The sequence below is a fragment of the Bubalus kerabau genome, chromosome 3 (assembly GCF_029407905.1).
Source record: "Bubalus kerabau isolate K-KA32 ecotype Philippines breed swamp buffalo chromosome 3, PCC_UOA_SB_1v2, whole genome shotgun sequence".
Classification (NCBI taxonomy): domain Eukaryota; kingdom Metazoa; phylum Chordata; class Mammalia; order Artiodactyla; family Bovidae; genus Bubalus; species Bubalus kerabau.
In genome coordinates, this window is record NC_073626.1 from 43,904,632 (window position 1) to 43,928,707 (window position 24,076).

Here is a 24,076-nt window from a genome sequence, read left to right on the forward strand (position 1 = left end):
GGGGGGTGGCCAGAAAGGACAGGTGTCAGCTTCCTCCCCTACCCCTGTATCAGTGGACAAGCTGACCTGGGCCCTGTCCGTGGGGTGAGCACCCCACGCTCATCTCGTGAGGAGGGCGGGGAGAGTCAGCATATGCCAGGCTGCATGCAGAGGGGCAGCCGGGCTGGGTGGAGGCCTCGGGCAGTGGGGAGTTATCCCTTGGGGGAGTGTTAGGGAGGAGAGGAAAAGGGAAGCTTAGAGAAGAGTAGGTACATGGTATGACGTTGTGTGTCTTATTGATACATCTGTGCCTCCTTGAATCCTATCAGCGGCCCCACAAAGTAAGCATGATTACCCTGGATTCTCATCTAGCTATGTAAGCGTTGCTTAAACCGGTCAGAGGGCTGGTCCAGGGCAGAGCCATGCACCAGCTCTCCTTAGGGGGATCCTGGGATCCTCCTATCCTGCTCCCTGAAAGTTTGCCTGACAGATGAAAACCGGTGTGGATGTTGGCCTGTCTGTACGTAGATGCCAGTGTACAGATCTGTAGATATGTGCAGTATGTCCACACACCTATGTCAATTACTCATGTGGACTTGAACCTGGGGCTGCGGACCCTGAGGTGTCCCCCTGGTGGCCCCCCAGCACCACTTTGCCAGTGGGATGAACACCCCGGGAGCAGCCTCCAGCCTTCAGCCGGCAGGGGTGGGGCTGTGTGTTCCCTCAGATGGGCCGCCCTGAGGACTAGGCCCCACCATTCTCTGGAGCCCCTGTGGGCGAGCCTCATACCTGGCGTTGGTGCCTTCCCTTCACGCCCTCGTCTCACTTCCTTACCGCTGACTTGTGCTTTCAGCATCACCTCCAGATAAAATGCCTGTGCTCACATCCTTGTCAGGACCTGTTTGTGGGGCTTCTCCGCCAGCAGTGAATCTGAATAACCACATGCGTGTAGAGGTGCTGTGCTAATCGTGTAGCTGTGTCTGTAGAGCATGTGTGTATATGGCCACTTCTGTTTCCGTACGTTTGGACGTGGATGTGTGTATAGAGATGTGTATAAATGCAGGCACGTTTGTGTTGTGACTCTACGTGTGCAGATGTGAAAATGTGTGAGTGTATATGTGGTTGATTTGCCATACCTATCTGTGAGAAAGTGTGTGTGTGTGTGTGTTTGTGTGTGTGTACACGTGAGCCTAGACCTCCGGAGGAATGTGGCTGGGTGGGGTGAGTTTCGAGGAGGTGAGGGGGGAGACCGGGAGGAGCTATGGTTATTTCAACCTTGAAAACTCATTTCAATTACAATTTACAACCTGCAGACAAAGGCTGCAGTCGCCGTAGTAACCGCAGCTGCGTTTTGACGCGGGGAAAATCCTTTCGCTGACGGTTCTGGGGCTGGCTGTCACCCGTGGCCGAGCCAAACGCCTCTCTGGCTCACTGTGCCTCGGGACACAATTAGGACATCTTCAGTCTGTCGCTGCTGCCGTTGCTGCCATGTGTCCGGAATTGATCTCCAGGAGCTCTCGGAAATCTGTGTCTTGCTTCCTCCCAGAACTGCGATTCCCACACCTTGGCCTGGGGGTCCCTCCCTCCCCCCGACAAGAGGGGGTTCTCTGACCCCAGCTTCCCTCCACAGCCCCCTGCCTCCTCTAGCCCTGCAGACAGGGATGCTTGGCTCCTGCTTAGGCCTGGTCAGATGCCCCAGAGAAGGGGAAGGAGGCAAATGAGGATGGATGGAGGGAGAAGAAGGAGGGGACAGTTCAGGGTGGCAGACACTCTTTGGGAGCCAGAGAGATCTAGGTTCAAATCCCAGCCACTCACCGGCCAGGCCAGTCCCGAGGTGTGTAGGAACACCTGCCGGTGGTCAGGATTACCGCAAGCCTCCGTATTGCCCTCGACTACCTGCGACCCTCCTCTTCTGTGAGGGTGGCCGGTCTGGCTCAGGACAAAGGAAGCATTGGCCACGCTGCAGGGTTATTTGCTGGAGTCAAGGGTGTACAGAGAGCCTCACTGGTTACGGGTGCAGCTTCCAACATTCAGGACAGCGCGTCTTGACCTTGTTTAACTTGTGTTTGTGACCCCTGCCCCCTCCCCCAAAGGGAGCACACTTAGGGTCCGTCATTGTTGCTTCTTGTGGGGCTTAGGGGAGGAGCCTTGTGTGTGTGAGACGGAGTGTGTGTAGGGGGCAGACTCAAGGCCTGCCACTCCCTTACAAATAGAGACCCTTTGCAGGGCACCTCACTGCCCTGTTATCTCATTTGTCATTGGGGGCAGACTTGAGACAAAAGTCAACCATGTGAAAGTGTGTTGGGGAATCTCCAGAAATCGACGGCTGGCCCTGTGGCAACTCTGGGGGTGGGGGGGTGGATCCCGAGGGGCTGTGCTCCAGGGCCGCTGACAGCCCACAGGACCCCGGAGCCAGGCAGAGGTGGGCCCCCCTGGTGAGGGGCTCCCGTGAGGTCATCTGCACTCCATGTGTGACCCCAGTTGAGATCATGTGGTCCCGGACCTGCATGGCCCAAGGATGCATGCTTCAGCTGGACCGCTAAGGGGGACCCCTGGGAAGCTGGAAGCGGAGAGGCAGAGGGCCTCTCTGCCAGAGGGCAGCTCCGCCAGGGTGCCTTACCCGGCGTGTCCTTGGCCTGGGGAGAGCCCTACCCGCTCTCTGCAGCGGCCACAGCCGCCCCCTCCATCCTGGTTAATAATTCAGTCTCTCATCCATATGAAATGAGGGTGTGATGGGAGCTCTGGGGACGTGGAACGGCGGGATGCAGACAGAGGACAGGACCCAGGGGCTGGGGGTGAGGGAAGGGCCCGCAGCTGGGGCTTTCCACACCACCCTATCCCAGCCTCTTCTGTCACCCTCTGGGAGCAAGATTGTCCCTTGAGCTTCTCTCCTGGCTACTGGAACCTGTGATCAGAAGCCTTGAACAAGAGGGCAGGCTGCTGAGGCCGGAGAACCTGCCTCTCCCGTCTATTCACCTGTTGTGCCGTGGCCGAGAGACAGCTTTGCCTGTTGGCACAGCTCTGCCTTCCCCGGAGCTCCGAGGCGGGCGGGGCTTAGACCCCTCTGTGCCCTCGTGTTTAACGCGCTTCTGCAGCGCTTGGCAAGCACCGGGGCTATCTATGACCTGTTGCGAACGTCGACCCGTTTATCCTCGTGGGGGCCCTATCCCGACCCTATGAGCTAAGTACCATTGGCATCCTCATCTTGCAGTCTAGGAGACTGAAGCCCACCAGGTGAGGTGGCAGGTCCAAGGTCATAGCTAGATGATGTGTTCGAGCTGGGGTTCCTGCCCAGACAGTCTGGTGCGAATGCGGTGCAGTGGGTAGCCAAGGGCTCAGCCTTGAGGACCACCCTGTCTCCAGCCCCAAGGCCATGCTGCAGAAGCTGTGGCATGTCTAGAGCCAGCAGTTCCCCCAGAGCCAACCGGGAATCTGCCCCTAAACTGTCCAGTCTGGGTACTGGGGGCCTCTGATCTGTGACCCCGAGGTTAGGGTACTGGAGTCAGGTTCTGACCTTGGTCACAGTCTCTTGGTGGCCAAGATAGGAAGAGGAGATGTTCCATCAGCTCCATGGGAGCCCTGGGCAGCAGGGCTCAGTGACCATGAATTAGCTAAAAGTAGAGGAACTTAGGGGTGACCTGTGGATCCCTGAGGCCTCAACCTGACTCCCAAGTGACACCCATTGAAGTCCCAGGCCCGTGGCCCCTTGGGGTGCCACTCACCCTGCTGGCCACTGGGGAATTACCTCTGTAAGATGTGGCCCTGGCCCTCTAGCAGGGAGGCATGGGTGTGTGTCTGTGTGTGTTTAAGGGTTAATTTCATCATCCTAGCGGTGAGGGAGGAGGCTGCCAGGCAGGCTCTGTGCAGGGCTGTGGGCTTGGGAGGGGAAGCTGGGGTCCCTGGCAGTCTGCCCATCCTCCCCCTTCCTCTCCTCTGCCGTCCCCCCGGTTCTCCACTTAGAGCTCCTGCCCCTCCCACTTCCCTGCCCTCCCTGCTGCAATCCGCCTCTTTCAGTCACTCAGGTGTACAGGCGGGGGCCGGAGCACCTGGTCAAATCCAGCTCTGTGTGGTCCTGGGAAGCCAGGGAGCTTTTCTGTGCCTCAGTGTTTTCATCTCTGTAGAAATGAATGGGGATCATTACCTCGTAGCATTGCTGTGATTATCTGATGACTTCCATACATAAAGAGCTTAAAACAGCACCTGACACAGAGTAGATGCTCCTTAGAAGTTAGCAGCTTGTATTCTCCATCATCATTATGACCCAGGCCTGGGGCTCCTCCTCCTCCAGAAAGTCTTGCTGGCCTGCTCTAGCCCCGCAGCCTCTGGAGCCCAGCTTAGAAGCCCTCTTTTCTGAGCACTTAAGTACCATAATAATGTGGCTTGGTCGGCTCCTCTGTGCCACGGGTTTTCTGTGCCTGGGCGGGGGTGATGGGGGTCTTAGCTGTAGCTCATCTCATATACAGCACTTCTGTGGGGCAAGATGATGATCTTTTTACTGACAAGACATCAAGACCTCAGGCAGTCAGAGAGTTTGTACAGGACCCAGAGCAGAGGGCTTGGGTGTGTCCAGCGCCCAGGGGGTGAGGACAGGAGGCCTGGCACCCTAGGGAGCCACGGCTGGTTGCAGTGAGAAGGCGGTGCGGTGCGTTCCCCATTTTGCAAAGCTCACTCACCCTGGCTAAGGAGGGGGGTCACTGACAAGGGGGAGGGGTGGGTAGGGGGGTCACTGACGGGGGAGGGGTGGGTAGGGGGGGTCACTGATGGGGGAGGGGTGGGTTGGGGGGTCACTGACGGGGGAGAAGTGGGTAGGGGGGTCACCGACAGGAGGAGGGGTGGGTTGGGGGGCCACTGACGGGGGAGGGGTGGGCAGCAATGATGCTGACCCCTGATGTCTGGGGCATCTGGAGGCCACTGAGGGCATCGGGTGTCCTGAAGCCTGAGGGACCTCCAGCCAGCCCCTCACCCTCTCTGGGCCTCAATTTCCCCCCCACCCTGTACCCCGTGGTGGGGCAGGAGCCCCTGGCTGGTGGCCGCCCATGGCTGAGCTGCTGTAGGGCATCACTGCTCTCATCCACAGACGCAGTTTCTGCCCTGGTGACTTCCCAGCTCACACAGGGTCCAGCCGTACAGTCACGAGGGCAGTGGGCCCTCAGGACCATCCCCCAGGCGCCCCCACGAGACCATCCCCTGGGGTGATGAAGCTAGCCCTGGGCCCGGGTCCTGGAGACCCGGCTGTATCCCGGGGGGGCCGCTGTGGTTCCCGCCGTGCATCTGTGCGCGCTCATGGGCCTCGTGGGCACTCCCACCCTGAACGTTTCGTTGCAGACCGGGAGCGCATCGGGCAGGACTCGGCATATGAGCAGGAGGGGAAGGTGCAGTTTGTGATCGACGCTGTGTACGCCATGGGCCATGCGCTGCACGCCATGCACCGAGACCTGTGTCCAGGCCGCGTGGGGCTCTGCCCGCGCATGGACCCCGTGGATGGCACCCAGCTGCTCAAGTACATCCGCAATGTCAATTTCTCAGGTGGGGGCACCACCCAACCCTGGGGAAGGGGTCCCGGGGCTCCATGGGGTGGGAGTGGGGGAACTTCTTCGAATGCTTCCAGGGAGTACACCCCCCCTGAGATGTTCCATGCAAAGGTGTTGCTGCCCAGGGCTCACGCTCCTCCCTGTCTCTGGGCTAAGACCCCCATCCCCCCCGCCCAGGCATTGCGGGGAACCCTGTGACTTTCAATGAGAATGGAGATGCACCTGGGCGCTATGACATCTACCAGTACCAGCTGCGTAACGGCTCTGCTGAGTACAAGGTCATCGGCTCCTGGACAGACCACCTGCACCTCCGGGTAAGTGCCCGGAGGGAGGGCAGGGTGGGGGGAGGAGAGGGCACCCGGCCCCTGGAGGGGAGCCCTGATGCCTGGGTTTGGTGCTGCCGAGTTGAGGCTTCCTTCCATCAGAGGGCCCTGAGCCCCCAAACTCCAGAACAGAAGAGCAGGGCAGCTGGGCTCCCGCCCTCCCTGCCCCTGTCCTTCCCGTCGCCTGGGCCCTCCTGCGTGCTCCCCTCACAGGGCAAACCCTGCAGACAGATGAATTCACACTGGGGTGCGGGGGCTCAGAGTCTTGGGGGTGGGGGTGGGGATGGGGAGAAAGGTGAGGAGGGAGAGAGCTGTGTCTGGACAGAGAAGGTTGAGAAGAGCACAGTCGTGCAGTGGGGTTCTGCTGGCGGGTAGCTGTTTGAGAATGACTCCATCAGACCACATGGGAAGGCCATTATCTTTCTCGGTGGCATGAAGGGGCTTCTCCTGGGTCCCCAGCCATGCTGTTCCAGGTCATGGCTGTCCCAGGGACTTGGGATCTCCCTCCTGCCCTCAATGTCCCTGGCTACAAATAATGCCATGTTTTGGGGATAAAAGGGACCTATGGTTGGTGCCTCGAGGTGGTGCCTGTGGACTGACTGGTCCCCTCTCTGGGTGGAGGGTGAGCCGCACGTGGGGTGGGCACAGCGTGACGTCCAGGTGGACCGGACAGGCTCAGCAGGCCCAGATCTGGGAGAGTCACGTCACGTCCCTGCCATCCGCTCCTGTAAGCATCTCTTTCGGCTGCAAGCCCTGGAGCTCTTCAGGGCACTCTCTGCCCATGATCTCATTTATCCCCAACAGTCTTCCAAATCAGAAGGAATATCTCAAAACCCAGCCCTAGGGAGGTTCCAAAGGCCACGCAGCGTGGCGGGGATAGAGCCCGTTCCTACAGTGATGCTCCTTGGGTTGCTGAGCAGAGACAGACGGACAGAACAGAGTGGGTGGGAACAGTGTGGGCAGGGTGGGACCCCAGCCCAGATGGAGGCCTGTCTCGTTCAGATCCGGCATAGCGGGGAGGGGCAGGGCCTCCATTCACTGGCGGTGGCAGGCAGCTCATCCTTACGGAGCACCCGCTGTGACGGCTCCTGTTCTCATCAACTTCCCTTACTGTGGGGATGCCAGCCCTGTGGGGTGGGCACTGTTATCACCCCATTCTGCAGGTATGGTAAGTGAAGGCAGGCCTGGGGGGTGGGAGTGATTCCTGGGTCCCCGCCCCAGGAATCCAAGCCCCTCCACCAGCATGGAGCTGGGAGGAGGGAGGCGGCGATGCAGGACTGGTCCTCAACCGCCACACCTTCCCCGTCCCTCCCGAGGGCTCTCGCTCCGGTGGCCAGACCTCACTGCTTCTTGGAGACTCCACCGCAATTCATTGGCCCCACCTTGGGCCAGCCCTGGGCTGGGGGCTGCAGACAGCAGGGAAGTAACTCAAAGGCTCTGTCCTCCTGGGGCTGATGCTCTGGAGAAGCAGACAGAACTTCCAAGTAGAAGCCACCGTAAGTCACAGAGGGCTCTGGTGGCCTTGCATCTGCTGTCTTTGGATCAGGCGGGACAACAAAGGCTCAGAGAGGCTGAGGTGTTTGCTCAAGGGCACACAGCCAGCTAGCAACAGAACTGTGATCCCAACATTTGACCTCATTCACTGCTCTTTCCACTGGAGCCACAGTTTTCCAGAACACCTCCCATCCCCCTGGATCCCTGGGTCCCCCTGCAGCATCACAGGTCTGGTGCCCAGAGATTGTCCTGCCCCCTTGTTCCTGCAGGATGGTAGTTGGCCCTGGTCACTGCTGTGCTCGTTGGCTTTTAGGGGATGGTCATGCCCAGAGCCACAAGGTGAATTTCCTCCTTGAGATTTTTGTCCCCATCTACCATGAAGCCATCTTTGGATTCTCCACCCTGCCTACTCCAACCCACCTCACTCACCCTTTTTCTCAGCTCTAAAACCCTCCCTTCAGCCCCAAACCAACTGGCTATTCCTTCTCCTGGAGTGAGCTCCCAGGACAAAGGGCCTGCTGTTCTCTTAGCGTGAAAGTGAAAGTGTTAGTCATTTAGTCGTGTCCTACTCTGTGACCCTCTGGACTGTAGCCCACCAGGCTCCTCTGTCCATGGGGATTCTCCAGGCAAGAATACTGGAGTGGGTTGCCATGCCTCTTCCAGGGGGTCTTCCCAACCCAGGGATTGAACCTAGGTCTCCTACATTGCAGATACTTTACCTTCTGAGCCACAGGGGAAGTCCCAAAGCCATTCTCTAAGCATGACCCTTCCTAAGAGCTGATGCTTGGAATATGGCTCCCAAGTGTGGCTTTGCCCAGAGCCTGGAGCTCTTGGGGGCTCTCGCTTACTTTCCAGAACTTCATGACACAATCAGTAGGGCATGCCAGCTTCTGTGTTCCTTTGCTCGCAGCAGTTGTGTCTTCAGAGGCATGTAACAGAATGCACTCATTCAAAGCAAGAGGCAAAGAAACACTCACCCCTGGGCACATGTTGCAGGTTCTCTGATTGAACCTTTGTTCATTGTTCTCTGCTGAACCTGACTGCCTGTGCCACGTGGAGGCCCTGGGGGCTGAGCCACAGGGCAGTGGGTCTCCCCTCTGTGTGCGCACACCAGTCACCTGTGGGCTTTGGTTAAAACTCAGATTCTGGGACTTCCCTGGTCCGGTGGTTAAGATTTCACTTTCCAACGCAGCGGATGAGGGTGCAGTCCCTGATGAGGGAGCTAAAATCCTTCATGCCTCATGGCTAAAAAAACCAGGACATGAAACAACAGAAGCAATTGTAACAAATTCAATAAAGACTTTACAAATGGTCCACATTAAAAAAATATATTAAAAGAAAAAAACCAAAAACTCGGATTCTGAGTCAGTAGGCCTGGGGTGGCCAAACATTTACATTTCCAACCCACTCCTGGGTGACGCTGATGCGGCCGATCGGGGACCACCGTGAGTAACGAGGCCTCACAGGGCTAGGAGTCCGGGCTGCTGGCTCTCCATGCTCTGTCCTGTGACTCGAGGTTGTCACTGCTGGTCTCTGTATGACCCTTGGGGGTTTTGTATTGGAGCAGGATCCCCCGCAGGTCATCTAGGTCTAAATCGTGCCCGGGAGCTTATTTAAATGCAGCTGTTGGATTCGGTTGCTCCTGGCAGGGCCAGCTGGGCAGCTGGATTTTAGCCATCTGACTGAGTGATTCAGACATGAGGTTCCAGGATGCCAGCTCAGGGGGCGTTCCAGGGCCCTGGGCAGCGTGTCCTGAGGCCGGCTCCCCCGCGCTGTCGTTGACAGATAGAGCGGATGCTCTGGCCGGGGAGCGGCCAGCACCTGCCCCGCTCCGTCTGCAGCCTGCCCTGCCAGCCAGGCGAGCGGAAGAAGACGGTGAAGGGCATGCCCTGCTGCTGGCACTGCGAGCCCTGCACGGGGTACCAGTACCAGGTGGACCGCTACACCTGCAAGACCTGTCCCTATGACATGCGGCCCACGGAGAACCGCACGGGCTGCCGGCCCATCCCCATCATCAAGCTGGAGTGGGACTCGCCCTGGGCCGTGCTGCCCCTCTTCCTGGCCGTGGCGGGCATCGCTGCCACGCTGTTCGTGGTGGTCACCTTCGTGCGCTACAATGACACGCCCATCGTCAAGGCCTCGGGCCGTGAGCTGAGCTATGTGCTGCTGGCTGGCATCTTCCTGTGCTACGCCACCACCTTCCTCATGATCGCCGAGCCCGACCTGGGCACCTGCTCTCTGCGCCGGATCTTCCTGGGGCTCGGCATGAGCATCAGCTACGCGGCCCTGCTCACCAAGACCAACCGCATCTACCGCATCTTCGAGCAGGGCAAGCGGTCTGTCAGCGCCCCGCGCTTCATCAGCCCCGCCTCGCAGCTGGCCATCACCTTCAGCCTCATCTCCCTGCAGCTGCTGGGCATCTGCGTGTGGTTCGTGGTGGACCCGTCGCACTCGGTGGTGGACTTCCAGGACCAGCGGACACTGGACCCCCGCTTCGCCAGGGGGGTGCTCAAGTGCGACATCTCGGACCTGTCGCTCATCTGCCTGCTGGGCTACAGCATGCTGCTGATGGTCACGTGCACCGTGTACGCCATCAAGACACGCGGCGTGCCCGAGACCTTCAACGAGGCCAAGCCCATCGGCTTCACCATGTACACCACCTGCATCGTCTGGCTCGCCTTCATCCCCATCTTCTTCGGCACCTCGCAGTCGGCCGACAAGGTGAGTCGCGGGGGCAGGCTGGGGGGCTGGGGGCGAGCAGGGGCAGCCTCCCAGGGCTGGCCGGCCCCTCCGGACGTGCCTGCCTTCTTGCGCTGAGTTTTCTCTCCAGCGTTCTCTCTCTTGCCTCCCTCCCTTCTCTTCTCCCTTCCTCTCCCTTTTCTCTCTGCGCCCCCCACCACATCTCGTCTCTGTCCTTCCTGCTCCTTCCCGCCCTCTCTCCACCCTCCACCTTCCCCGACTCTTCATCCCTGCCTCTCCCACCCCATCCTTTCCTCCTCCCCATCTCATTCCCGTCTCATTCTCTCCTCTCTGCCCCCCGGGATGCTGCGTGCTCTTCCATTCTTCATTTTCTTTTTTTTTTCTGGCCGTGCCGCGTGACTTACGGGATTTTAGTTCCCTGACCGGGGATTGAACCCAGGCCATTGGCAGTGAGGGTGTGGAGTTCTGACCATTGGACGCTCAGGGGATTCACACTCTTTTTTAGGCTCTCCCGTTTCTCTTTCCCTGCTCAGCCCAGCTTCCTTTCTGTCCACTCCTCTCTTCTTCCCCCTCTCTGTGGCCTCCTTGCTGCCCTCGAGGAGCCCCAGGGGTCCCCGGGGTGGGTGACGTATCGAGTGCTGGCTCCCTCCCTTTCCAGCCCCAAAGCTGCCCCAAAGCCTGGGATCGGATCAGGAGGCCTGGCAGCCTCAGCTCAGGGCCCTCACTCCACCTGCTGGAGCTGCCGAAGGGCCGCTGTCTGCTGGCTCCGCCAGGCTCTCAAGTCAGACACACACACCCCAAGGGCCCTGTGGACTCTGCCCACATCACAGCCCCAGTGCTGCCTGGGTTCTGGGGTTTTATCTTGGAGGACTCGGAGTCCCTGAAGTCAGAGGCCAGAGATGGGGCGGATCGGGGGGACCGAGGACCCTAGCTCCGTGTCTGACTGTGGGATCCTGGGCGAGCAGCTGGCCTCCGCCTCCGCGTCTTCATTGTAGATCGGCCGTGACCCCCCGTCTGCAGTCCTCACAGGTGTTGTAATCACTCGGCACGAGAGGTGTAGAAGCCACTTGCCCACTGTAAGGACGCTGGGGCTGGGAAATCAGGGGGAGGGTGGGGACAAGGTTCAGGGTGGGGTGGTGGGGAGACGGCACAGCTGGTCTAGGAAACAGAGGCCCAAGGATGCTTGCTTTTCCTGGGAGTGAGAAGGGAGCCGCTGCAGGCTCTGAGCGGGAGGGCCTCAGTGGGGTGTAGAACCCCTCTGGGGTGAGCCCTGCAGGCGGTGAGCCCTTCGGAGGGTGAGCAGGGGAGCAGGGCAGCAGGGCGGAGGCGGTGTGATGGTGCCCGCAGGAGCACCTGCGTGTGAGTGAGGAGCACAGAGGGGGTCCTCAGCTGACACCCCCCTGCCCCCCACTGTCGTTGTTGGTGTGAGCAGTGGGAAGGGAGGAGCCTCCCCACGCGGGGGCAAGGTTGGGGAGGCAGTGGAGGAGCCTATGGCGCAGAGATGGGGAATTCCTGTGGAAGGGCTGAGTTTAGGAGGCCGCTGAGATGGCCTGGCGCAGCGGCACTGGACCGCGGTTGACTCAGTGGTTGTGTGAGTCTGGGGTTCAGGGGCGAGGGCCAGGCTCGACCTGTGCCCAGGGGAGTCACCATCCTGAGGACGGCGTTTAAAGGGCGAGCCTGTGTTTGAGCTCCGAGGGACGCTGGGCCCCAGTGAGGCTGTGGTCAGAGCCACCACGGCTGGCTGCTTGTCATGTGCCAGGCACTGGGCCTGGTGGTCGGCAGGTGCCACACGACGGGCCAGGGTACATTCACCATCTGTGTTTACAGATGAGGCAGAGGGAACTGGAGCGACTTGTCTAAGGTCACCCAACCGGATGACGGATGACGGTGCTCTAGATCAGGAGCCCCACCCCCCCACCCCTGCAGCTCTGGGGCAGCTCAGGCCTGGCCCTCCCTCAGGATGTGCCCTCCTCTTTTCCAGCAGCTCCTCGAAGGCAGGAGCCTCTGCCCTGCATCCCTTGGGCCTGGCGCAGGGACGCCTGTGGCCCTTTTTCTAACGGTGGCCCTGGGGCTTCTGGGGGGCTGCGGGTTCTGAGACGCAGACCCCGAGGCCTGGGACCAGGCCAAAGCCGCTGCCACTGGGGAGCAGCTCGCATTGCAGGCCAGGTCTGGATCTCCCCTCCTGGGGCCTGCAGGAGGCCCCCACTGTGAGCAGGTGCAGGCAAGGCCCCCGGGCTCCGCAGCACCCAGTGAGCCCATGGAGCCAGCAGGGGAGGCCGCTCTCACCCCAGGGAGCTGGCAGCTTGAGAAATCACCCTCAACAACCCCAGGAGGCCCCTTCCCTCACCTCCCTGGGGAGTAAGGCACGCAGCTGGGAGGCTCCCAGCAGGGTGGTCTGGGCCCCGACTCTGCCTTCCTGTAACTCCCCCAGCTGGCAGCCAGCACACGGCTCCCTGTGTGTTCTTGTCCTCCTGGCCCCAGCCCCTCCACCACCCAGCCCTCTCTCAGCACCCCAGGCCACCCTACCTGCCTCTGATTTCTCGCTTTGTAGGAGGCGCCCCTCAGTACTGATTGTGAAGAGGAGCCTCTGAAATGATCTCCTCTGAGGCCCAGAGAGGGACAGGGACCTGCCCCGGGTCACACAGCAGGCTGGCCCACACCAACATGTGGCCGTGACAACCAGGTCTGCCCCTGGTGGCACTGACATGGGATTTGCCCCCTCCTCCTCTGGGCTTCTGCATGAGGCAAGAGTGGGGACATGAGTGCTGAAGTCCCTCCAGCTCAGAACACCAGGCTTCTTAGAGGCTCAGGCAACCTGGATTTGGATCTGTGCTGTGTCACATCTGAGTTACAAATGGCCCCAATGAAAGCTGCAGGCCCGGCTGCTGGATGCCGGGTGCGTGTGTGTGTGTATGTTTGTGTATGTGTGCATGCACACATGTGTAGATGGGGTGGAGTGGAGTGAGGCTACTGTGGGGAGTTGTGTTATGGGTATATGGGTATAGAAGTGTGTGTGTGTAGTGTGTGTGTATAGTGTGTATGTGTAGTGTGTGTGTGTATAGTGTGCATGTAGAGTGTGTGTGTATATATGCACTTCTGTACCCGTAACACAGCTCCCCATAGTAGCCCCACTCCACTGTGCACCCTGCCTTTTTGTGCACACTGAGCAGTGGATGGCAGTGTGTGCGTGTGTGTGTGTGTGTGTGTGTGTGTGTGTGTGTGTGTACGCTCACAGGTTGAGTGGGGAGGGGCAGGTGTATGTACCTAGGGTTCGTGGCTGTACGAATGTGTCTGAGTGTCCAGATAAAGTGTGCATGGTCAACGGTATGTGTGCAGGTATGTAGGTGCAGGTGTGTGTTTAGGTGTGTGTACAGATTATGTGAGTGCATTGTGTGTGTACACAGGTGTGTATCCAGGTACATGAAGGAGTGTGTGTGTGTGAGAGCCCAGGTGTATCTGAGTCAGGAATGTGTGGCTGTGAGTTCAGATGTGTGAATGAATGTGGCATCGTTCGAGGACATGGGTGTGGATCTGTGAGCAGGTGTGTGTGTCTAGTAGTGTGCACATTCACAGATGCTTGGTCCACCCATCCCCCAGGCTACTGGTGTCTCTCTGGTGAGCAGGCTGCCGGATTTCCAGGGCTCACCTCCACAGCCACGTGCCATCACCCTGAGCAGACTGGGGTGCGCTCTGTCCACCCAGTGGGATTACTGTTCCAGCAGGTCAAGGTGGGCCTCGGAGGCCAGCCAGGTTGTGGGGAAGTTCATTTGTCTGGTTCATAGATTCTGACAATCTCAGGACCCACCAGGTTCCAAAGTGGGAGGAACTCCTCAGAGCCTCCCACCAGGCTGAGGGCAAAACCAGGAAATTCGCCGTCCACCTCCACAGAGGCTCCTGTCCACGTCCTTTGCCCCACCCCAGGTGACCTCTGTCCTCCCCCATCAAACCTGGCTCTGACAGCCTCATTCACTCGGGGAGGGGGACCTGGAAGGCTGGTGCAGGGTTCCTTGCAGAGGATTGAGAGAAGCAAGGGCCTGACCAAAGTCGAAGAGGGGAGCAGGAAGGGGGGCAGCTTGGGCTGGGGGATGGGCGGAGGGGAGAGCAGGTGCCAGTACACCCTGGAAGCCTGCCTTGGAGACTTGCATCTGTGCCAGGCCCCCGCCCTGTGGCTCGAGGTTCAGAGGACCGCTGTTTCTCTGATAGGGTTAACACGCTACCACCTCCTGGTGGCCATGTATACCTTCACCTGGGGGGCTCCCGATCGGTGCTGGAGCCAGTGGTGGGGTGCCAACCCCACTTTTGTGCACAGGGCCGGCCACCCCCAGCCTGGGGACGGCTAAAGGAGCCCCCAGGAGAGGGACTCCAACAGATTGGGGGCAGTTTTGTTCAGGTTTGGTCTTTTTCTGCCCCTCCTTGTATTTTGTGTACTGAAAGGCTCCTAGGCTGAAAACACTGAGACCTGTGTGCAGGGCTGGCTCCATAGTTCTCAGGGCCTGGTGCCAAATGAGAATGAATACCTCTTGTTCAAAAATTACTCAGAACTCAAGGCGTTAAACCGAGTGCTCACGCCCATGGAACAAGCTCTGCCTGTGTTGGTGGAGGGGGCCCAGCATCCCTCAGTGGGTCAGGGCAGAGTGGCGTCTGGAACCCAGCCCCTGGACCCCGACACAGGACTGTGTCAACTGCAGGCCTCACTCCGCCCAGAGAGGGGTCTTTGAGCCCTGTCCCACCAACCTCATTTTGGCCCAACCTCATCACCAAGGTGGGGGCAAATGACCTAAGATGAATCTATCCTGGAAATACACCCAAGAATCCCCAGTGTGAAAGAAGAGACACCCCTGCCCTCAGGGACCCCCAAATCTAATGACAGAAGCATGCCTTGTCCCCAGGGAACCCCCAGTCAATGGTGAAGACCAAGATAGCATGCCTGTTCTTGCTGAATCCAGACCTCCACTATCTTCTCCAAGGGTCTGTTGTGATACTCTGGAGCCTGGACCCCTCCACCCCTTCCACCCTGGGGCCCCAATGCCATCTCAGGGGTGGGCGAGGTGGCTGGCACTCTCCACTGGCTAGTCATGGCCTTTCCTGTCCACATGCTGGGGGGGGTAGTGCTATGCCCATGGGTGAGAGTGTGGGTTGTGTGTGAGGACAGAGGCGTGTGTGCTCACTGGGGAGCAGGCTCTTATTTTCCTGGGTCTGTGACATTTTCTGAACAGTGGCCTCTCTGCACTCCCAGCCTCCTCCTCCACACCCCCTGTAAGTTTCATGTGACCTCATAGTCTGTGCTTGGGTATCCTCGTGGTTTGGGTGAGGTAGGTGCTATCATCCCATTGTGCTGATGAGAAAATTGAGGGCTGGAGAGGGGATGAGACTTCCCCAGTGTCACACAGCTCTCTCCTCTCAGACCCTCCAGCTTCTCCAGCCCCCTTCCAAAGCCAAGAACCCCGGGGAAGGGTGGCCGAGATGAAGGCCTTCAGATTCAGGTCATGAGGTATTTATGGAGAGGGGCAGGGGATGGGGAGAATATGAGAACAGGAGGACCTGGCCCCTCCCTTCAGGAGACTTTCCAAGGAGGCCAGGGCCCCTGTGACCTCAGGACTCAAGTCTAGACCCAGGTCCCCCACTGCTGGGCTGGGTGCAAGGAATGAAGACTGTCTTGGGGGGTTGGCTAGGATCTGGGAGTCAGGGAGAGCTTCCTGGAGGAGGTGGTACATTAACCAGGCCCCAGGGGAGGGATCCCAGGCTCAGAAACGGCAGATCTAGGAGGCAGAGAGCATTTTCTGCTTTCCCATACCCAGACCTGGGGGCCACAGCCTGGGCTTCCCCTGGCCCCACCCTGGCGGAGGAGGCCAGAGAGGCAGCTGAGACCTGGAGGCCCAGGAGGGAAGGAGGAGGTGGGGAGGGGATCCCAGGCTGGGGCAGTGGGAATTGTCGGGCCCTGCCTGGAAGGCCCCACTATTGAAGAATGGATTACCCGACACCCAGATTAATGGGCTTTCATTTTGCTAAACATCTGTCACTGTTAGTCCTGGCGAGTGAGCGTGAAATGAGCTTTGACTGGGCTGCCATCAGTGGATCACGATGTGTGCCATGGCTCCTGCGCCAGCTGCCTGCTCTGTTCAGAGTGGCATGGGGGGTACAGTCACTGAATGGGGGTCCTGGCCACAGTGCTGTGCCGTGGCCACCGGGAGCTACTACAAGGCACCTCCCGATGTTCACCTCACTCCCAGCCCTGTGCAGGGTGCTGCTTCAGGGGAGGGTCAGCTGTCCCCTGAGAGCCCCAACCCTGGGCCTCTCCCAGATAGCTCGTAACAGTGGTGAACACTTGTGTGCACCGACCACATACCAGATATTTTACATGCCTTTGCCATTTATTAAATCATTTCAAACTCACAACAACCCTATGAGGTAAGGACTAGAACTCTCATGCCCGAGGAAACTGAGGCCCAAAGGATGTGGCTTGTCCAAGATCACATAGTGACAGTGTAGAGCCAGGCTGAATTCAGGCTCTATACCATGGCTCCCTTCCGCCAGAAACCAGCAAGACACAGGGCGGGGTCCCCAGCTGTGTCTGTCTGAGGGGTGGGCTTCGGACAGGGCCCCCGCGAGCCCGGGGCAGAGCGCGCTCTGACGCCGCCCCCGGCCCGCCCCCAGCTGTACATCCAGACGACGACGCTGACGGTCTCGGTGAGTCTGAGCGCCTCGGTGTCCCTGGGGATGCTCTACATGCCCAAGGTGTACATCATCCTCTTCCACCCGGAGCAGAACGTGCCCAAGCGCAAGCGCAGTCTCAAAGCCGTCGTCACCGCCGCCACCATGTCCAACAAGTTCACCCAGAAAGGCAGCTTCCGGCCCAACGGCGAGGCCAAGTCCGAGCTCTGCGAGAACCTGGAAGCCCCTGGTGAGTGCCCGGCCCCGCCCCTCTCCTCTGGACCAGCCCAGGCCCCGCCCCTCTCCCGCTGGACCAGCCCAGGCCCCGCCCCTCTCCCGCTGGACCAGCCTGGGCCCCGCCCCTCTCCCTCTGGACAAGCCCAGGCCCCGCCCCTCTCCTCTGGACCAGCCCAGGCCCCGCCCTCTTCCTGGAGCGGTCCCCGCTTCCCCGCTCCCAACCAAGTCTGGTCCAATGGGGTCACAGGGAGAGCCCTGAGGCCAACGTGCGGGTTTCCCACCCAGAGGAGAGCCTTGAGGCACCAGCTTAGCCCACCCTGCCCCGCCCCGTCCTGGGAAGGGGACTCTTGCCTCTCCCTTCCAGGGAACTGTGTCCACTTAGGAAGAGTCCGTGGGGGGCCTGGTTAGACAGGGTGACCCGAGACTCTGAGATTTCTCCACCTTGGCTTCCACATCTGGGCCTGTGCCCTTTCAGTCTCCCTGGGTAGGGGGGCGCTGTCTGGAAGCATTTGAAATCCCTCAGCTTGGCTTTGTCCAGCTGCCCCAAGGCAGGGTCCTGAGAGAGGGGGACTCAGGACACTGGTCCTGGGATGGGTAAGTGAGGCCTAGGGTGGGGAGCAGGGCCTGCAGAGTGATTGGTAGGGGGATGTCCAAGGAGAGAGAGGTAGGGCATGGGAGGGACAGGTTGGGTGACCATTTCTTGAACCCCGACTCTGGGCCACCCCTGCAGGAACCAGTTTTCATCTTCACAGCAACCTTGAAAGCAGTGGGTTTTAATTATTTGAGGCTACAGATGAGGAAGGGCTTCCCTGGGGGCTCAGATGGTAAAGAATTCGCCTACAATGCAGGAGACCCAGGTTTGATCCCTGGGTGGGGAAGATCCCCTGGTGAAGGAAATGGCAACCCACTCCAGTATTCTGGCCTGGGAAATCCCATGGAGAGAGGAGCCTGGAGGGCTACAGCCCATGGGATCACAAAAGAGCTGGACACAACTGAACAATTAAACAACAGATGAGAAAAGTAAGGCTCAGATAGGCGAGTGACTCCCCGGGGCTACATGGCAGCAGGTGATGTCCCGCTGCCTCCAAGTAGAGACTGAGGCCTCTGACCTGTGGGCTGGGACTGTACGGGCCTTGCTTCCGACTGCTCCCGGGTGGACAGGGTGGAGGGGAACTTGTGGTCCCACCGCAGACCTGGACTCCCTCCCTGGATCCCCTGTAAATGTCTGAATGGTTAAAATAGCAGTCCCTCCTGCCTCCCTGCTTTCTGGGAGTCTTGGGGGCCTTCTGTTGGTGGCGGCAGAGTGAAGAGCCCCTTTCCCAGGAGAGTTTCAGATCCGGTGGCCCCTCGGGTCAATGCTCGGCTTCCTCCCTCTAGTCCTGAGGGAAAGGCCGCAAGTGGACATTGTTGGGAACACCAGGAGGGAGATTGGTGAGCACAGGCTCCAGAGAAGGGCCCCTTTGTCACCCACCAAGAGATCAGGAGAAACAGGAGACCTCCCTAGCAGGTGTTTGGGCTGGGATAGCCCCTCCTGCAGGCTCCCCGCCCTGGGGCTCTGGCTGAAGCATCTTCTGTTATCAGTCATTCCCACCTGTAGAAAAAGTATCAGCTGTAGAAAGGAGGAAAGTCCCTCCCCACATCCAAACAGGACTTTTCACTTCCCAGAGATCTCTCCCCTTTGAGTGGTCTTCACAGCTGTCCTGTGAGGCCTGGATTGGGCTGGATCCCCAGCTGAGGCCCAGGGAGGGTGAGTGATTCTCCTGAGGTCACAGAGCAAGGTCGTGACTAGCTGGCCATACTGTGTCTTTCTCTTGACTCTGACTCCATCCGGCCTCCCTGTCTCTCTGTGCAGAGCCGAGTACCTGGCTTCCAGCACGCCCCTCCTTTGCTCAACACCTCTGATAACTCTTGGCCACACCCTCCACCAAATGACATTTTATTCCCTATGGTTGTACTCTTCTTTCCAGGGCATCAACTTCCCTGTACCTACACACAGCCTGGGGCTCCCTTCAGATGCCATGTGGACCCTCTGCCTGTGATGGGAAGGGGCAGTGTCCTCAGGGGCCTTCCCACCTCTGGTCTTTCACGTCCACTCAGATGTGCAGAAACCCCCAGGGCAGCCCCTAACTAGGTCCTTCTGTCCTGAGCTGGGACCCCCGCTGCTTCCCACCCCACACTCCTGACTTCCTTTTCCTCCTTCCCAGGGAGACTCACCCTTCTTGGGTCCCATGCCCCCAGGCCCCGCTTTGCTCCAGGGCTCATGAGAGCAAGTGGGTATCAGCTCGCTCAGACCCCTGTGTCTAATAGGAGAGAGCACCCTGACCCCGGAGGGTGGCACGCATAGCGCTGTGACCGGCCAGAGGGAACCCCAGGGGTGGGACTGATGGCACCTCGTTGACACTGTTGCCTCTGCCTCTACTCAGACTGGCACCTGGGAACTGGTGCGGGCCTGGCAAGGGAGACTCAGCTTTCCCAGCCTCCTGCTTCCCAAGAGGGCAGGGTGAGAGCTGGTCCTCCCCACCGACCCCTGCACTGAGGACTGGAGGCCGGCTCCTTCGCCCCCACCTTCTCAGCTCGGGGACAATAGCGGCCATGGAGGCACTGGGCGGGAGCTGGGTGATTAATTCTGGGAACAGCCAGATCGTGGGGGTGTGAGCCAGAGGAGTGGGGAGGTGTCATTCCGTGGAGCAGGGACATTTTTCACTCTGTCACTGGCAGGCCACGTATCTTTAAACAAACAACAGAATAAATAATTCAGGGGCCCGATTGCAGGCAGATTAGGCAAGAAAACACGGGGACGACAAATGGGGGCTGACAGCTCCTGCCGCCACTGCCCAGCTAATTGTTAGTTGAGACAGGGACACTGAAAGCCAGCAGCCGGGCGTCATCAGTGAGGGATGGGCTTGGGCCCTTGGGCCACACCTCCTCCCCGCCCCCTTCCACGCTGCTGCCGCCCCTGGAGTGTCGCTGGCCCCATCCAGTCCTCATGGATATCTTAGCCCGGCCCCTTCACCTACCATTTTCAGGGTTTAGGGAGTATTTCTATCTACCCGGTTTCTGAGAGCAGGTAAGGGCTTATGATCACCCCATTTTACAGATGAGGGAGTTGAGGTTCTGAGAGGTTCAATTTGTTAGAAAGTCTGCATGGCAGAGGCTGAGATCCCCTACACCAGTGAGGGCAGGACTGGACCTCAAGTGTCCTGACTTGTGGCCAGAGCTCTTCCTTTTGAGCCTCAGCTCCTGGGGGCAGTGGGCGGAATCATTGCTCCCATTTTCCAGACGGTCAGACTGAGGCTCCATTGAAGGACTCTGGGGCTGCTGGCTTATAGCGGAGGGCTGAAGGTGCTTCCGGGTCCTGAAACCCACGGATTGGGTTTTCTAGAGGAGGCAGCTCTGGTCTTGGAGGGAGAGGAGGGCCCCAGCTGTCCCTCCCCTCCCCACCACTTTCTCTGTCCCCATCACTCTCCTTGCGCCCCCACCGCCCCCACTTCAGGCTCCCGGGCCCCTGCAGTCAGCGGCGATCTTGCTGCTGAGGTTTTCCTTCCCCTCTGAGCCAGGAGCTGCAGATGGGTTTACAGGTTTGGAAATTCAGTTTTATCAGTTCACCCAAGGGGTGATGGAGCCCTGGGGAATTGATGCTCAGTAGCCTGGCCCACGGACGTGAGAGTCACAGTCAGTGGCCGGCTCTTTTTCTGAGGTTGGGGGAGAGAGTGGGTGGGGATGTAGGGGCGGCTGAAGGGAAGGAAGTCTCAGCAAAAAGGGCCGCTCCCCTCCTGCTGTAGGCCCGGAGACCTCGCAGGGCGGGGGAGGAACTGGCTGAGGTCACAGCCGTGCTCCTTGTCCACCCTCAGTCCTCCAGCCTCCCGGAGGGACGTAGGCTGTTTTAGAAATGAAGGTGGGTGTCCTTTACACACTGTGCAGTGCTGTGCTGGGTTCTTAATGCTGTCCTGGGTGTCGTGGACACCATTGCCTTCCAGTAGCACCTGTCCAGGTGGCACCTAAAACCTGAAATTCCCTGCCCCTGCCCAGTGATCGTTAATCTTCTGCTTGGATATTTCCGTTGACAGGGCTAGTTCAGCTCATCTGCCTACCAAGGCCACTCTCAGCCCGGGCCAGGAGAGAGTTCTTCCTTTAGCCTCCCCACTGGTCCCCTGGTGTCCCCCCTGCTCACCCCATCCTGGCAACCTTGCTTCTTTCCACACCCGGGGGACCCTCTGAGAGAGGGTCGCTGCAGTTCCAGCTGTATGAGTGAGCTTCCGGTCACGCTGCTATGACAAAGAGGCCCCAGGACAGAGTGGTCAAATCAGATTTGTTTATCTCTGATCTTGTAGAGCATGGCGGGTAGCAGCAGGGACCTGGGTTCCTTCTGTTTGTCTTTCCGTTGGATCCTAGAGGGTTGTCCTTGTCCTCATGCCTGGGGCTACTCGACCTAGATGTCGCTTCTGGCCACAGGACGGAAAAGAGAGGAAGTAGGGAGGAAACAATCTATTTTTTTTTCCCCCAAAGAATGAGCTTGATCATTTTATGGTAACAAATAATTCTGCCAAATCTCAGTGGTTTAAAACAATAAAGGTCCATTTCCCACTCCTTGTGCATGGGAACAGTCTATTTTCATCAAATGTATGGACGCTGCACACAGCCCTTGACACTTGTCATTAGCAGGAATGTGGTCACATGAGGCCACTCTGGGCTGCAAGGGAGTCTGGGAAATATGGTCCTTAATTTGGCAGTGAAAAGTGGTAGACAGACGGCTGGGGGTGGTCAGGGTGCCACCCACCATCCTGCCATCTTCCACGTCACCTTCTCCAGGCAGAAGCCCCTGGCTGTGCCTGGTAGATGCTCCCCCCTGTTCTGAGCTGTTAGGGTCCTGACAGAGTCAAGGCAGTTTTATGACCGAGGGCACAGCGATGTCCCACATCCACTCTGCTCTCTTGGCAGACAGCACAGGCAGCTTCCCCAACTCCCCCCGAGCTGTCTGCAGGTCATGGAGGGAGACCCTGAGCCCTGGCAGGACAGGAAAAACCCCAGGATTCGGGCTAGGCTCCTCACCCATCTGGCCTCAGCTCCTCAGTGTTCCAAGAGGGTGATGCTTACCTGGCCTCTTCCTGAGGCTGCTGTGAGGTGTGAACTCCAGTGGGGTGGCGGTGCAGGCACTCGGGATGCCCGGGGTGGGGTGGGGGGCTGGCATGGTTCCCTGACCGTGGCTGCAGGGAGGGGAGACACCCAGAGAGGCAGCCCTGGCCCCGTGATGGGTGAGCGGAAGCCGGACTGATGCATGCAGATAAGAGGGGCTCAGGGCTGGGGTGAGACAGGACCCCCGGCGGGGGAGGGGGAGGGGTCCTGAGGACTTCCATCTCCCACCATCTCCCCGGGCGTGGGAGTAGGGCCAAGTTAGGCACACGCCCCAGTGCCCAGCCCCCTGAGGCCCCTCTCTGGTTCCCTTATCTCCTCTGTCCGCATTTCTGCTCATTCCCCCAAGGCGGTGTGTCTGTATATATTCTTCACATGTGTGTTTCCAAAGTGTGTGTTGCATGTCTGAAAAACTCTCCCCTGGTCATACTTGAAGACTGTATCATATCAGAAATAAACACGATCCTCTTAAAGCCTTGTGGGATCAGGAGGACGCAGGGACTCCGTGGGGTAGGGCCTGGGGGGCGATAGTCACAGAGGGATGGCGTCAGCAGGGAGAGCTCCAAGGAGGGTCCGCCTAGGGGGACGAGGTGAAGACGGATGGGCCCGCTAGGCCGGCAGCCCAGGTGTGGGGGTGGGCGGGACCGGTGGGGGGTGGGCAGTGGGGTGGGGGGGGATGTGCTCAGTGGGCGGGGTGGGTGCTGATGCCCCGGGCAGGGCCATGCCTGCGGAAGGGGCGTTGGATGAAGACAGCCCCTGACTCCTCGATCCCCGGTCTCTCTCCTTCCAGCGCTGGCCACCAAACAGACCTACGTCACCTACACCAACCATGCCATCTAGCTCGGCCCCCGGAGCCGCCCAGGAGGAGGAGGAGGACGGAGACCCTTGTGGATGGTGCGTCGGGACAGGGCCACGCCCAGGGGCCCAGCTGATGTCCTCACCGCCTGCGGGCTCCCGCGGACGTGGCTTGGTGCTGTTGACAGTGGGACCCCCGGCAGTCACTGCTGGGTGGCCTGGACAAGCCGGGCCGGGGCTAGGAGGAGGCTGGGGGTGCTGGAAAGCCTCAGGCCACGAGCGCCTGCGTCCTGCGCCACGGCCGCGCCCCGCCCCAAACCACCGAGGCTCGGGTTGGGAGGCCCCCGCGGCACTGGCTTTCCCCCTCGTCTCTGCCTGTCCTGTTGGTGACTCCCTCAGTCTCCATCCCAGTCTTGAGTTCTTCTCTCTCTCAGTATCACCTTTTCTCGCTGTGTGTCTCTGTGTGCTCTCTGCTTTTTCTGTATCTCCTCTCTTTCCGTCTCTGCCGTCTCCAGCTCTCTCCCGTCTCTTCTCCTGTGCTCCGCCCGTCTCTCATTTTTCTTTCCTGTCCTCAGCCCCCTCCTCGCCTTCATTTTCCTCTCCCTGCCATCTCTTGCCGATTCACCAAATCCTACATGTCGCTAAAGAGAAAAAAAGGAGGAAAAAAAAAAAATCAAAACACAAAAAAGCCAAAACAAAAGCAAATCCCGAGTCTGTTGCCAAGTGCTGCGTCCTCTCGGTGGCCTCTGTGTGCGTGCCCGTGGCCCGCAGCCTGCCCGCCTGCCCCCCGCCGTCTGCTGTGTGTCCTGCCCGCCTGCCCGCCTGCCCCTCCCGCCGATGACACGGAGTTCAGTGCCTGGGTGTCTGGTGATGGTTATTGACGACAATGTGTAGCGCATGATTGTTTTTATACCAAGAACATTTCTAATAAAAATAAATACATGGTTTTGCACCCTGGCTCCACATCCACTGAGGGGCCTGCGGTCGGACCCCTGGCTCAGCCCGAAGCTGGAAGGCCTGCAGTTACAGGGAAGGAGGAACTGGGTGACAGGGACGTAGGGCTGGAGGGCAGTGGAGGCTGCTTCCTGGGTTGGCCTCGGGTGGGGTCTTGGAGAGTCCCTGGGCAGGGAGGGGCCAACCATAACCTGATCCCCTCCTTCCCTCCCAGCCAGGAAACGCTCCTCTTGAGACAGTGGGTACAGGGTTCCCAGCATCCAGAGCCCTCCCCTCCTGTGC

At 59.3% G+C, this 24,076-nt stretch overlaps 1 protein-coding gene across 1 annotated transcript in view; it reads left to right on the forward strand.

Moving 5' to 3' along the window:
* Nucleotides 1-23,777, forward strand: part of GRM4 (glutamate metabotropic receptor 4) — a 114,656-nt gene extending 90,879 nt beyond the window's left edge. The window contains exons 7-11 of the mRNA XM_055571681.1: nucleotides 5,305-5,505; nucleotides 5,688-5,824; nucleotides 9,113-10,048; nucleotides 16,682-16,928; nucleotides 22,836-23,777. Coding sequence (XP_055427656.1) covers nucleotides 5,305-5,505; nucleotides 5,688-5,824; nucleotides 9,113-10,048; nucleotides 16,682-16,928; nucleotides 22,836-22,885 — 1,571 coding nt within the window. The 3' untranslated portion in view covers nucleotides 22,886-23,777. The remainder of the gene's footprint in view (nucleotides 1-5,304; nucleotides 5,506-5,687; nucleotides 5,825-9,112; nucleotides 10,049-16,681; nucleotides 16,929-22,835) is intronic.
* The last annotated feature ends 299 nt before the right edge of the window (nucleotides 23,778-24,076 follow it).